Below are 12,439 nucleotides of genomic sequence, written 5' to 3' on the forward strand. Positions count from 1 at the left end.
TAGCTATGTTTGCTGCATTATGCTTTTTTCTTCTTGCATTGAAAACTCTCTTTACATTTAGTTCTAATAGTTAATGTAAATGAACCACAAATTGATGCGAAAATATCATGCTCTGATACCAAAATAAAGTGGACATTGGGTTTAAAAGAAGAGAGAGGAAGAAAGAAATGTGAAAAACTACCTTCAAAGCTTCGAGTTTTTATGGAACCAAATGTTTGCTTATCCATATGTGGACCTTCCAGTAAGATCTTGAGAGAACCTCCCTCTGTCCATCACCAACCATGCAATAGTTATTAGCTAATTCAGAAGTGGTCGACAAACTGCAGGACTTAAAAAATATAAAGAATATCATGTCATGCATGTTGCCCTTTTGAAACTGTTTTTTTTTTTTTTGAAAGAGCCGCCCACTTGAAACTGTTTTAGTGAAAGCCGGACCATCATGCTTCCTGTCCATCAACTCTTGACTACTCATCCAAATTTAGACCTTAACTTCGAACTTTCACAAAGGGGTTTGATTTCTGTAATCATTGGTGCATTGTTGTTCGGTGACATCGATCTTGGCTATTTATTTATTAGGTATATTATTTGGTCAAGATAATACTTGAGGAAGAAAGTCCAAAATAAGCAAAACCATTGACCACTTAAGTTATGAACAACTTCTTCGTAACAGCTAAAAGAGATGATTCGGGCAACTCCACCAATCTTACCAAATACATTTCTTATAGTTCATTTGATATTTCATTTTGATATGAATAATATGAAGAAGAACCGAGTATACTTCTGTTGCGTCCTTAGCGCTGCTTTGACTCAGTTGGCATTCGGTAGTGAAACATGAGGGGGTTGAGATATTTCCTGCTCCTAATAAAAAATAAGCAGAATATCTTGGCAAGCTGGAATTAAGGTATCTTGAGATTTTGGCTACATATAAACTTCTAATTAATTGCAACTAAAGGAATCTCGTCAATGAATAGAAAATTTGGAAGAATTTCTTCATTTGCAAAATGATACAGGTGTAGTTCCTTGACGAACTCAAAGGGTCTTTAAACTCTTGTATGACTTCGAAAAGCACATCATTTGTGCACAAATCATTAGTACTCTTTCAATACCGAAGCTGTCTATGATTTTGGTCTTGCCTTCTGAGACACGAGGTTTCCTCTTTGACAAAACAATCATTTGGCTCCTAATGCCAGGGGACGACTTCTATTCACTGTTATATAATTGTTTTCAACCATGATTATTGCTCTTGATCACATTCGCATGGCAAAAAAAATGCATATTTAATTTTGTACCGGTACAAGTTGGAAATAATTTCCTGACCTTGTTGGACCACGGATGGAAGGTGCCAGCTTAGCAAGCTGGAAAAATCTCGTGGTGGTTTGCATTAGAGACCCGAATTCAAGCCCCTCCTTCATCAGAGTTGGCATGGGGTCAATCTCCCATGCGCGTAGTTTGGATTGACTAGTTGCTTGCAATGTGATTCACTTGGGTGCAAGTGGTGTTTCCTGCACATGACCTCCTTCATTGTTCATCGTTCATACCAAGTTGGCAGATCGGAAATTGGTCTTTATGAATCAAGGTATGATCTTGATCAGTTCTTGTTATGTTGCAAAGTTTGGATTCGCCACTGTTAACAAATCGCTTGGCCAACGCTGCTTCATGTTTGATATGTTCCTCACTTACGAAAATGTAGTTTTTTGGTTGGCTTACTGATGTTTCTGTCATGTTTTACATGTCGATCTAATTTTAAGCTGACAACTTATGTCTACTTTATATCCATTTTCCTGCCCCCATTAGGTCCAGTCTAGAGTCTAGAGGTGAACGGACCGGGTTGGACAAAAAAACTAGTACCTTCTCGTTGGGGTGTCCCTGTCTTTGTTGAGGGGTGCTCTTTGGTCACTTTTCCTCTACTTTATTTGAAGGCAAAGGAACCAACTCAAACTTACATTTCAAAACGCAGACAGCAGCTTCCCATCTATTCTAATTTTATTAACATATGCCTCTCTCCTATATCTGAAAATTATGGCAAAAGACTGAGAAGAACTAACAGATTGCTCATCAGAAGATCCGAAGTTTTCTAAGAAAAATTTCTCACCAAACCACTCTCCAGAGTACCTGAATCTTGAGTCTCTTTCTCAAACAACCCCCCTCCGAATCCCCCTTACCTCTGTTCCCTCCAACAACACAAGCATTAGCCCAAGTGCAAAGGTAAGTTAGGTGGTGGACAGCAACCTCGGCACCAGAGCAGGGCTCCTTTTACAATCTCCGGAGCCATCCCCTCTTCTTCTACCTTATGGGTCTCTGCAAGGGAATCCAGGTCCTCTGTGGAGACTCTGAGTCAGGGTGATTGGTTTTGGCCTCCTCGTGCTCCCTACTTTGGAGTTGCAATGCAGCTTCAGATATCGCCAAGTATGAGACATGTCACAGTGTTCCCAGGGAAAGGGGTGAGGGATTTCATCAAAGTTAAGGTCACGTCGAGGAAGCTTTCTTATAAGGTGGTGTTCTACTCGCTGCTCTTTGTCACATTCTTGCTCCGATTTGTGTTCGTGTTGACGGCGATAGATACAATCGAGGGAGAGACCGAGTGCTCTTCTTTAGGTATGGGCTCCTCGTGAATTCTTTTTTCTATGAATTATATGTGCATGCATCAAGTTTTCAAAGAGAGATCAAGGTTTCCATGACGAGTTTGCCAACCTACATTCCCCAATTTAATTTTTTGAGTGAAATTCTGAGTTACTGTATTTATACTTGTAGTAAAAAACTATTTGTGTTACATGGAACAAGTCCATGCGATTGAACCTGCAGTAGGCTTCTTGCACATGAACTCTTGATAAACTTTGGGATGCATCTTTTTTTTTTTTTGAGAAATATAAACTTTGAATACATTGAAACCCTCTATGTTATTTAACCAAAAGTGACATTTTTGCGTATAAACTTTGAACTAGTTCAAGATTACATACATAATCCCACTTAATAAATACTGAAATAAATATATAATTCCCAAGATTTAGAATAAGTTTTGATCTCTTTACATGACTGATAAGAATTGAGCCAGTGGCTAGAAACTAAAACCGTCAATTAGATATGCTTTTAAGAAGGTGCACTCGAGTAGTTGTATCAAAAAATATGTGGTGGTGAATCCTGATATGTCCATGGTCTATGGAAGATTTATTGGATTTGAAGGAGGCTAACTTCCATTCCGTACCCCTTTGCGCTTCAATTATGGCCCTTTTTTTATCTTTATTTTTTGGCGTACGTCATGCCTCTTTCTACCAACAGTAACAATGATTGTAATAATCAAATTTTCCTTCCATAGTCTTGACCTGATCAATGAATATGCAGTACATGTTCCCAAAATCAGTTAATTAGAAATCTTAAAAGAAAAAATGGAGATTTTATCTAGACTCAAGACTATTTGATGAAATCCCTTTAATAGCTTGCTGACTGACTTCCTACATGGTTGGTCTAATCCCAAAAGGAAAAGAAAGTGAACAAAATTGATGTGAAATAAAATGCCTACTTGAAGGGGTTAGGGATGATAATATCATGATTTTGTATCCCGTTACCTTGCACTTTTAACTGGTGCAACAGCCTTGCCTAAGACAGCGATAGCGGATCGTCATGTCCAAAGTTTAAGCAAACATTTAACCTGTGATATAAATTATTTGGTGATCACCAAAAAATTGACTATTGAAGTCTGCGGGCCTGTCACGAGATGAATCGAATGGCATAAGATTTGAAAATCTTTTTGAATCAACACAGATCCAACAGTCGTTAGCAAAGCTAATGCTTAAATGTGCATAAAGTTATTTCAGGTTTAAGGTCTTTATCTCAGTTTGGTGAGTACCTAAAAACATTGGCGTTCAAAATAATTCCGCAAGCGAATTCTCAAAAAAAAAAAAAAAAAAAAAAATCCACAAATGGGGTAGCTTATCAGCATTTCTCTTTTTCTGTTTTTTTTTTTGTATCTTGGACCAGAAGAGACCTCATGTGCTGCACTGCTAGTTAGGTATAACTCATAATGTAAGTTTGGTTAATAGACAGGTTCTTTTCCCCTTGCAACCAATTAAATTGACACTTTTTAAAAGTTTGAGGCTACATTTTCCTTGCTAAACTAGATAATCACATATTTTAGAAAAAAAATTCTCCATTCTTTACCAAGAATAAGATTTAATCTCTTTATTTTCTTTTTTAAAAGACAATATTCTATCCTATCTTTGTCTCATGTCAAGTGGCCATCTAACGTGTTTTATTTGTTTGCTTTGGATGTCAGGATGTGTAGGGAAAAAGCTAGGGCCAAGAATTTGGGGAAGAAGGCTCGAATCAACGGTAACCAATCATCAAAACTTAGGCATCAAAATTTACTCTCTTAAGATAAGCTTTTTTTTTTATTTTTTTTCTTTTTTCGCTGAGCAGACTAGCTTCTTTTAACATGAAAACTCAAAAAAAGCTATTAATTGTCGCAGAAGGTTCCCGAAGAAATATATCGTGTACTCGAAGAAGGAGAGATTGAGGAACCTGAGCCAGGATCTGATATTCCACAAACACTAGAAGACTTCGTTGCAGAGATGAAGAACAACATATCGGATGCCAAAACCTTTGCCTTAAGGCTCAAAGCCATGGTTCCAACCCAACCCAAACCTAACGCTTAATTCAAAAATATAGGAAAAAAATAATAATGTTGACCGTTGGGCACTGCAGATATCGCTACTAGAACGGAGGACGAGGACGGCCAAGATCCAGGAGTATCTCTACCGCCACGTGGCATCCGCCAGCATTCCCAAGCAGCTCCACTGCCTGGCCCTGAGGCTGGCCCAGGAGCACTCCACCAATTCCGGCGCCCGCCTCCAGCTCCCGGCCCCGGCGCGGGTCCCGGCACTTGTCGACCCATCCCTCCACCACTTCGTCCTCGCCTCCGACAACGTTCTCGCCGCTGCCGTCGTGGCCGCGTCCCTCGTCGCCAATTCTCTCCAACCGAGCTCGATCGTGCTCCACGTCATCACCGACCGCAAGACGTACGCGCCCATGCAGGCTTGGTTTTCGCTGCACCCATTGGAACCGGCGGTCATCGAGGTGAAGGGGCTGCACCATTTTGAGTGGTTCACGAGGGGGAGGGTCCCCGTGATGGAGGCCATGGAGAAGGACAGGGCGGCACGGTCGCAGTTCCGAGGAGGCTCATCGGCGATCATCGCCGATGCGAGCGAGAAACCTGTCGTGGTGGCGGCCAAGCTGCAGGCTTTGAGTCCAAAGTATCAGTCGGTCATGAACCATATTCGCATCCATTTGCCCGAGGTCAGTAAGAAGCAGCAAGTTTTACTTACATACTTCCAGCACTTGGTTGCAAACCTCATGAGTTAAAAGTGATTTAGGACTGGATAGGGCCAAACAAAAACCGTAGCCCGTCTTAGATGGAAGAGGGCCAATTTAGCCCATGGGTCCTAATTATGACAACAATGTACAGAAGTCATGGGCTTCAGGACCTAAACAATGTCAAATCTCAGAGATTATTCTTTCAACATCAAAGCATGCTTGAGAATTCCGCATCAAAAAATGGTTAGAAATGAGGCTTCTGAATACAAAGTAGTTTCGCTTTGCATAGTAATATCCAGATAATGAGATCTTGCCTACTGATTAGGCATATACAAGTGTTCAGGGCCTAAGAATATCTTTGGTGGTGTTCGAATTGTTGGTCCGAAAGTTGTAGTAGGTCAACTTTCTTATTCCTTCTATTGGTAATATTTCATCGTTTGGTGGAAGGGCTGGTGGTCTTACCATCATTTTACTTAAAAACAAAATTAAAATTGGTAAGGGAAGTTAAGCAAAGTAAATCACTTTCCCAATTGGATGTAAAGCTTTGGATGTGACACCTATGACACAGTCAACCTTAAACAAAAATCACACGATAAACCTGTTGGAAAAAAAATTTTATGTTTTACATGGAACGTGCTCCCTTTTGCCAAGGGGACCCCAAGCATCTGTTAAAGAACATGGGTTATTAGATCATAGTTTGATGGTTAAGAGTTGATTAATGTTTGTTCCCATACACAGCCTATCCTCTTCCAAACTGGTTTTGGATAAAATTTATACCAAAAGTCAGTTATCACATCCTTATAATTAAAATGAGGATGACTAATCACATAGAAGTTTTTATAAAAATATGATTTGCAATTTGATGGTTCCACTTCTTTGATTTATGATGTGTAAATATTAGATGTTTTCTTGAACATTGCAGTTGTTTCCGAGCCTCAATAAGGTTGTCTTTCTCGATGATGATGTTGTCATCCAAGCTGATCTTTCCCCTCTTTGGGACATAGATCTGCAAGGCAAAGTAAATGGTGCAGTTGAAACATGCAGAGGAGCCGATAAGTTTGTGATGTCAAAGAAATTCAAGAACTACTTAAACTTCTCCCACCCTTTAATTTCCAAAAGTTTTGATCCTAATGAGTGTGCTTGGGCATATGGCATGAATATCTTCGACCTTGACGCATGGAGGAAGACAAACATTAGTCTAACTTACCACCACTGGCTTCAAAAGGTAATTACAGCTTATAAGCAGCTTCTTCTTCAAAATTTTCTTTTCCTAGCTGCATCTTTATCTCTAATTAATCTCTCTTTCTCTCTTTTAGAACTTAAAGTCAGACTTAAGTCTATGGCAGTTAGGAACTCTACCGCCTGGTTTAATAGCATTTCATGGCCATGTTCATATCATTGATCCCTATTGGCACATGTTGGGGCTTGGATACCAAGAAAACACCACCATAGCAGATGTAGAAAAGGCAGCGGTCATCCACTTCAATGGCAGAGCTAAACCTTGGTTGGATATAGCATTTCCTCAACTCCGGCCTCTCTGGACGAAGTATTTGAATTTTTCAGACAAGTTCATTAGAGGTTGCAATATCAGAGCATAATAAGATGGATATGTGAGAGAAAGGGAGCGCCAATCAATACAATGACAGGAAGGAAACGACCATGGTGAAAAGCTGAAATATGGATACAAGAAAGACAAAAGATATCAAGAAGGCTTGAGGTCATGGAGTGAGATTATGGAAGATTTATATAGAGGAGTAGGAGGTCCTAGCTTTGTGATGATTCAGCACTGAAGCAACTTCTTACATCCTTCTGTTTTTGCTCAAGGACAGATTTAGTTTTTCTTGGACGAACCTGTACATCAATGGATGCAATCATATTTTCCAAACAAGAACGTTCAAAAAATCAATAAAATTATGTTATTATCATTTCATTGATGAACCCAATGTATTATAAAAGAAGCTCAGAATTTCTACTTAGAATGTAAATCTTTTAAACAAAAACAATATCATATGGCAGTGGCATTTCTTATTTCCTAAATCTTATTTATTAAATATCAAACAAAAATATTTACTTAACTTTGGGATAAGCTCCAATAGGTTGTGCTTGTTTATTTTCAGTTGCTCAAGTATTTGGTAGGATGCAGTTTACCTAGCATTTGCTGACTAGTATTCTGAAGTCTGAAAATTTTGCCTTAACAACCCCCAAAGTAAATTGCTGAGTTTAAGACTCGCTGTCAAGTACAAAAGCTTGGTCCTTTTTTCAGGAAGTCCAATTATGTCACCAGGCAGTAATCCTTGTAAAACTTGTCGAACTAATACAATTTCAGATATATAAGATAAGTTTCTTATCAAGTGCATCAAGTGAGAGCCACAAATTTCTAACATTATTTTCACAACAGACTGTAAAACTTAAAACATTGCTTTGTAAATCATTGTTTCATTCATTTATGAAATCAGACAAATACAGAACACAAGAAAACAGATGCCCAAGCATAGAGAACCTATTAGACAGCCCCTAAATAGAAATTGGGATATATGGCATTATTCTATATACAATTTGCTAAACCTCAGAGTAATATAATGTATGTGCTGGACCAAAAATCTTATCTGTTATCCAGCTACTCATACGACTGTGTTGGCTAAAAGAGATGCTTTTGGTATCGATGACAGTTGGACATGCAGAGTTATGAAATCTGAAACTAATACACTCAGTTCCTCATTGATGATTTCCTTCTGACCAAGTTTTGGAGGTGTGACTAATATCATGGACTCTATGGCACCATCCTTTTCTAGAAAAATCTAAACAATATCATCTCCCTTTTGACTCTTTAAAATGGCTCATGTTGATCACCTTGAGTTGGTAAAAAGCCAAATCTAATGGCTCTTGCACATCCTCTATCATATCTAATTGGGATCTCAGTACTAATGGAAGCTGCAAAACAAATGATATGGTTGAAGGAAGACTTTAAAAGAAAACAGGAATCAGATGACAATGACCAATGACACAAGATCACATAGTGCAAGGAGACGGACTTGAATAAAGAGCTTCTCAAGAAATGGGGAAGGACAGAGATGAAAGAAGCCATGCATGCATGCAAGATCTTCAACTGCTCAGAGTTCATAAGGAGCTGCAATTCCTTAAGGTTTGGCATTGAAACTTGTAGATATTTCGCACCAGCCTCTTCATATAGAATTCAAAATTAGCAACCACAAGTTCTCAACTAATACAGAATTGTTTGTTAAAACATTGAAGCATATCAAAAAATCAAATGCTCTCAGACAGATACTTCTACGTGAACTACTTTTGATCTCCAAGTTACGTTTTGAAATAAGCATCAGGAAAAGGCCTTGGGCATAAGATATATTGGTGCTGATAGCACAACCTACCAGTTTGGAATTCAGTGCAAACAATTGTGTATTAGAGGTCAGATTAGAAAGCCAGTAAGTGGTCAAATGATTAGATCTCTAAGGAACTCAACAGAAACGGTTTAATGTCTTCCGTTTTTGTAGCATTACATGGGGATAATCATTCTCCAGAGTCTTTAAAGCCTCATCTGAATTTCCACAACCATTTCTTCAGAAAAGCAATAATTCCATCTTCTGAATTGTTCTTGTACTAATCACACTCTCATCTATTCTCTTGCGAAACCATCTATAATTAAACAGCTGGAATTTTTGTTCCTTCGATTATGCCCTCTTTCACCATAATGTGCAAAATTGTAAAATTTTGATGCATGTCTCCAAGATCCAGATTTTAGCAAGGGTTTCTCCTGTCTCAACTGGATTACAATGGTTCTTAAGCAAAGATCATGACTTTAGATAAAAATTAATGGTAACAGCGATGAACTAAAATTAAGATTAGCCGTTCCCTCAAAAAAAAAGATTAGCTGGGAAGAGGAGAAGAAGGAACCAAAACTCACAACATAAACCACTATTGATCTACGAACTAATATGACCTATGACAACAGCTAGAAGGAAGCAGAGGTCACAAGATAGCACCCAGCTCGAACCCTAAACCCTAGCACTTATCTCAGATATCAAAGAGGGAAGATTTATAACCAATTCCAACCCCAACACATTACTCCCACAAGTTCACCACCATTTTAGCCATAAAAAAAGAGAGGATAAGATATGTGGGAGAAGACAAACATCGGACGTCCCGTCGTTGGATGAGACGGAGGGGATGCCGCACCGTGGCGCGGAGGCATCCGGCGTCGGGTTCGGGCTCTCTGGGTTTGGGTAGAGCAGGGAAAACAACAATGTCGCCACCGTCGCCGTCGCCATCGCCATCGCCGTCGCGGTCGCCGTCGCCGTCGCGGGAGTACAAGGACGAGCTGCGGTGAGGGGCGAGGGACCTAACTATAATCGTAACTAAAAAAGAGGATTTGTATTAATTTCTATTTTGGGTTCTATTTGAGGTTTGAACTACTCCCGGCAAGCTGCTTGCTGAGATCAGTTCAAATATTCGTCCAAGATGACCAGAAGTGAAAGGAAAAGTCAGTGAGATGGACTGAAATATCATTTAACATAAGGACTTACATATAATTATTTATTGAGCAGTACTTGAATTGGTCTCGTCACGGCGCGTGCCGGGACTAGTTCAAACGTTACTTGAGAAAATTAGCACCAAAGTCCTTTCCTTTTCAGACATTTATACTTGGAATGCCGAAATGCAGAATAATGCTGGAAGGCCGTCTATGTTGCACATCCTAGTAACATAGGATTTCTATCACACAGTGCCGAGATCTGGATACTTACAGATGAGGAGCTTTCTCAAGTACCCTTGAGTTTTTTAGACTCAAATTAATGAAATTATGAACTTAGATTACAATTATCAGTTCATAAAATTTGATTCTTCACTTGAATATATAAGATCATTTTATTTGCTATCACGATGAAAACATTTAGCATACTGCTTTTACACATAGTTATCCACTTAGATATAATGAGTAGAACATACTTCAGACATGCTATTTGATAGCTTATGATGCATTCAGTAACAACTAACATATATTCAGAACTCCTCTCAATTGCTAAAAGTCTGTAAAGTATTCTGTATGCTTTGGAGCTAAAGCCTTATCATCCTCCAAATACTCACATAACACTATATTGGCTCTAGATGTCTTTGGCAGCAATGACAGCTGCCCACGTAGAACCATCAAGTCTACGTTGTCTTGAGATATGGCTTCTGATGCTGAATTATATTGCTCATGATTGATGCTTTCCTTCAGATCAGCCTTTGGAGGGGCGACTAATACCATGGTCTCTAGAACAACAGCCCTCTCCAGTAGAAATCTCACCAATCTCATTTCACTCATACCCCCTTTAAAGTTGCTTAGTTTGATTGCCTTGAGATGGTTAAAAGTAATATCTGATGGCTCCGGCACAGATCTTATCTCTTGTGGATCTTCAGGTCCTTTGGGGAGCTGCAAAGATGAATAAGATGGTGAGGACTGTAAGATGGTAACTGTACAATGCTAAGAGGGAACTTACTTGAATGAAGAGTTTCTCAATGAACGGAGTTTGGCATAGCCGGAAAAATCCATAGATGTACGCAAGCTCTTCGCTCCTGAACAAATCTATCAGCAGCTGCAACTCTCGTAGGTTTGGTAAAAGGACAGGGAGGTCTTCGGGTAGAAATTCTTCATATATGGTGAAACGCTGTTGGAAGAGAGAACCAATATAGAATCAACATCAAATCAGAGAATGAAAGCAACTAATATTTCTTTGTTTGTGGTGAAATGCTGTTGGAACACACAACTAATGAAGATTCAACATCAAATAACACTAGAACCTTATCAAAATAAAATTAGGTTCATCACCAAACAAAAATAAAAAATTAGGTTCATAAGAAAATTACCATTAGTGTTGCTGTGCAAACAGTAAGAATCTTGACGTGTGAGAGATCAAATAACAACTTTATGTAGTCATGTTCAGGTTCTGTTCTTTCCATATCGATTGAACTGATGAAGGCGTCCTCCAGAGATGGGATGTTAAGGGATGAATCTCCAAAGATATGTTCCCCATAGTAAATGAAAGATCGAAGCCTGGGAGCGCGGACCTCCATTTCCCATGCATCCCAGCATTGTATCACAGTTAACCTCTGAATTTGGATGTCTTCACCTGAGACCTTGATCGAGTTGAGATTCTGGCAGCTTTTGAGACTCAAGCTGTCCAGGAGAGGGCAATTGGCTACCATGAAATGGAGCATATCATCAGCAATGCTTACATATGAAAGGGACAGTGACTGGAGGCCATTAAAACCACTGAAATCCGGAGGTGGACAGAAGTCACAGTGGCTCAAACTTAGATTGGTAAGCGATTTGCATTTAAAAAGACAATCTGGCAATTTAAGGGGGTGACCACCATTGGTTAATTCACCAGTCAAGGGGTCAGATCCCATGGATAAGTCCAGCTCTAGTTCTTCAACTCCCTTTGCCACTGCAAATGCTATCCAGTTCTCAATATCAGGTAGAAACATATCGAGTGGGCAGAAGAAGAGACGGAACCTATTGAGCTTTTTGCCTTTATGGTTTTGAAGAACATGGTTGACGGACGCCACAAATTCTTCTGGAGTTCTGCTGCTTGACAATTCTGGGCCAAAGTCGATGTTTGTGGCAGAGATCCAAAGAGACTGGAAGGATTGAAGAATAGGATCTGGCAAGGTGCTAGTCATGTTGTCACTTCCCCTTGATGGTCTCTCTGTATCCAGTAAGTAGTGGTTGCTTTTGTTATGCGATGCTAGCTTCTATATATATAGACTCGGATGATGACTTTGGGGCAAAGATTAACCTTTTAAGAAGATGCTGTTCTTCTTTCTTTCATAGGAAGATTGTCTTTCTTTCATAGGAAGATTGGGCTCAAAAGAAGAAAAGTAAGGGACTTGAAGACGTCTTTATGCTTTATAACCTTCTGCTCAATTCCAGGGTCTTGGTCTACGCTATAATATTCTCTGTGCTTGGTCCATATATATTAGTTAATTCATTGGAAAAAGAGAGGGTGGATATGGGCACATTTCTTGTCCCAGAAGGTATGGTTGGACTCCTAACAACCTTGCAAGAGAAGCTAGCAACGTGAACTCAGTGGAGTCATTCCAGCCCAAATATGCTGCACTTAGACAATAGCCTAATGTC

The 12,439-nt window shown here is 39.4% G+C and overlaps 2 protein-coding genes across 2 annotated transcripts; one reads left to right on the top strand and one right to left on the bottom strand.

Annotated features, from left to right (window-relative positions):
• The first annotated feature begins 1,961 nt into the window (after window positions 1-1,961).
• On the top strand, window positions 1,962-7,241 carry LOC105052229 (probable galacturonosyltransferase 12). Its single transcript, XM_010932974.3, has 6 exons — window positions 1,962-2,595; window positions 4,271-4,326; window positions 4,464-4,619; window positions 4,699-5,289; window positions 6,230-6,532; window positions 6,624-7,241. Exons 1-6 carry the CDS (start codon window positions 2,385-2,387, stop codon window positions 6,903-6,905), a joined length of 1,599 nt encoding a protein of 532 aa, XP_010931276.1. The 5' UTR covers window positions 1,962-2,384; the 3' UTR covers window positions 6,906-7,241.
• A 2,938-nt stretch (window positions 7,242-10,179) lies between these two features.
• LOC105052822 (F-box/FBD/LRR-repeat protein At1g13570) lies at window positions 10,180-12,160 on the bottom strand. The gene is made up of 3 exons (XM_010933761.4): window positions 11,167-12,160; window positions 10,800-10,967; window positions 10,180-10,732 (listed from the first exon to the last, which is right to left on the bottom strand). Exons 1-3 carry the CDS (start codon window positions 11,980-11,982, stop codon window positions 10,340-10,342), a joined length of 1,377 nt encoding a protein of 458 aa, XP_010932063.1. The 5' UTR covers window positions 11,983-12,160; the 3' UTR covers window positions 10,180-10,339.
• Window positions 12,161-12,439: the final 279 nt, after the last annotated feature.

Source organism: Elaeis guineensis, chromosome 2 (assembly GCF_000442705.2).
Source record: "Elaeis guineensis isolate ETL-2024a chromosome 2, EG11, whole genome shotgun sequence".
In the NCBI taxonomy this organism is placed as follows: Eukaryota; Viridiplantae; Streptophyta; class Magnoliopsida; order Arecales; family Arecaceae; genus Elaeis; species Elaeis guineensis.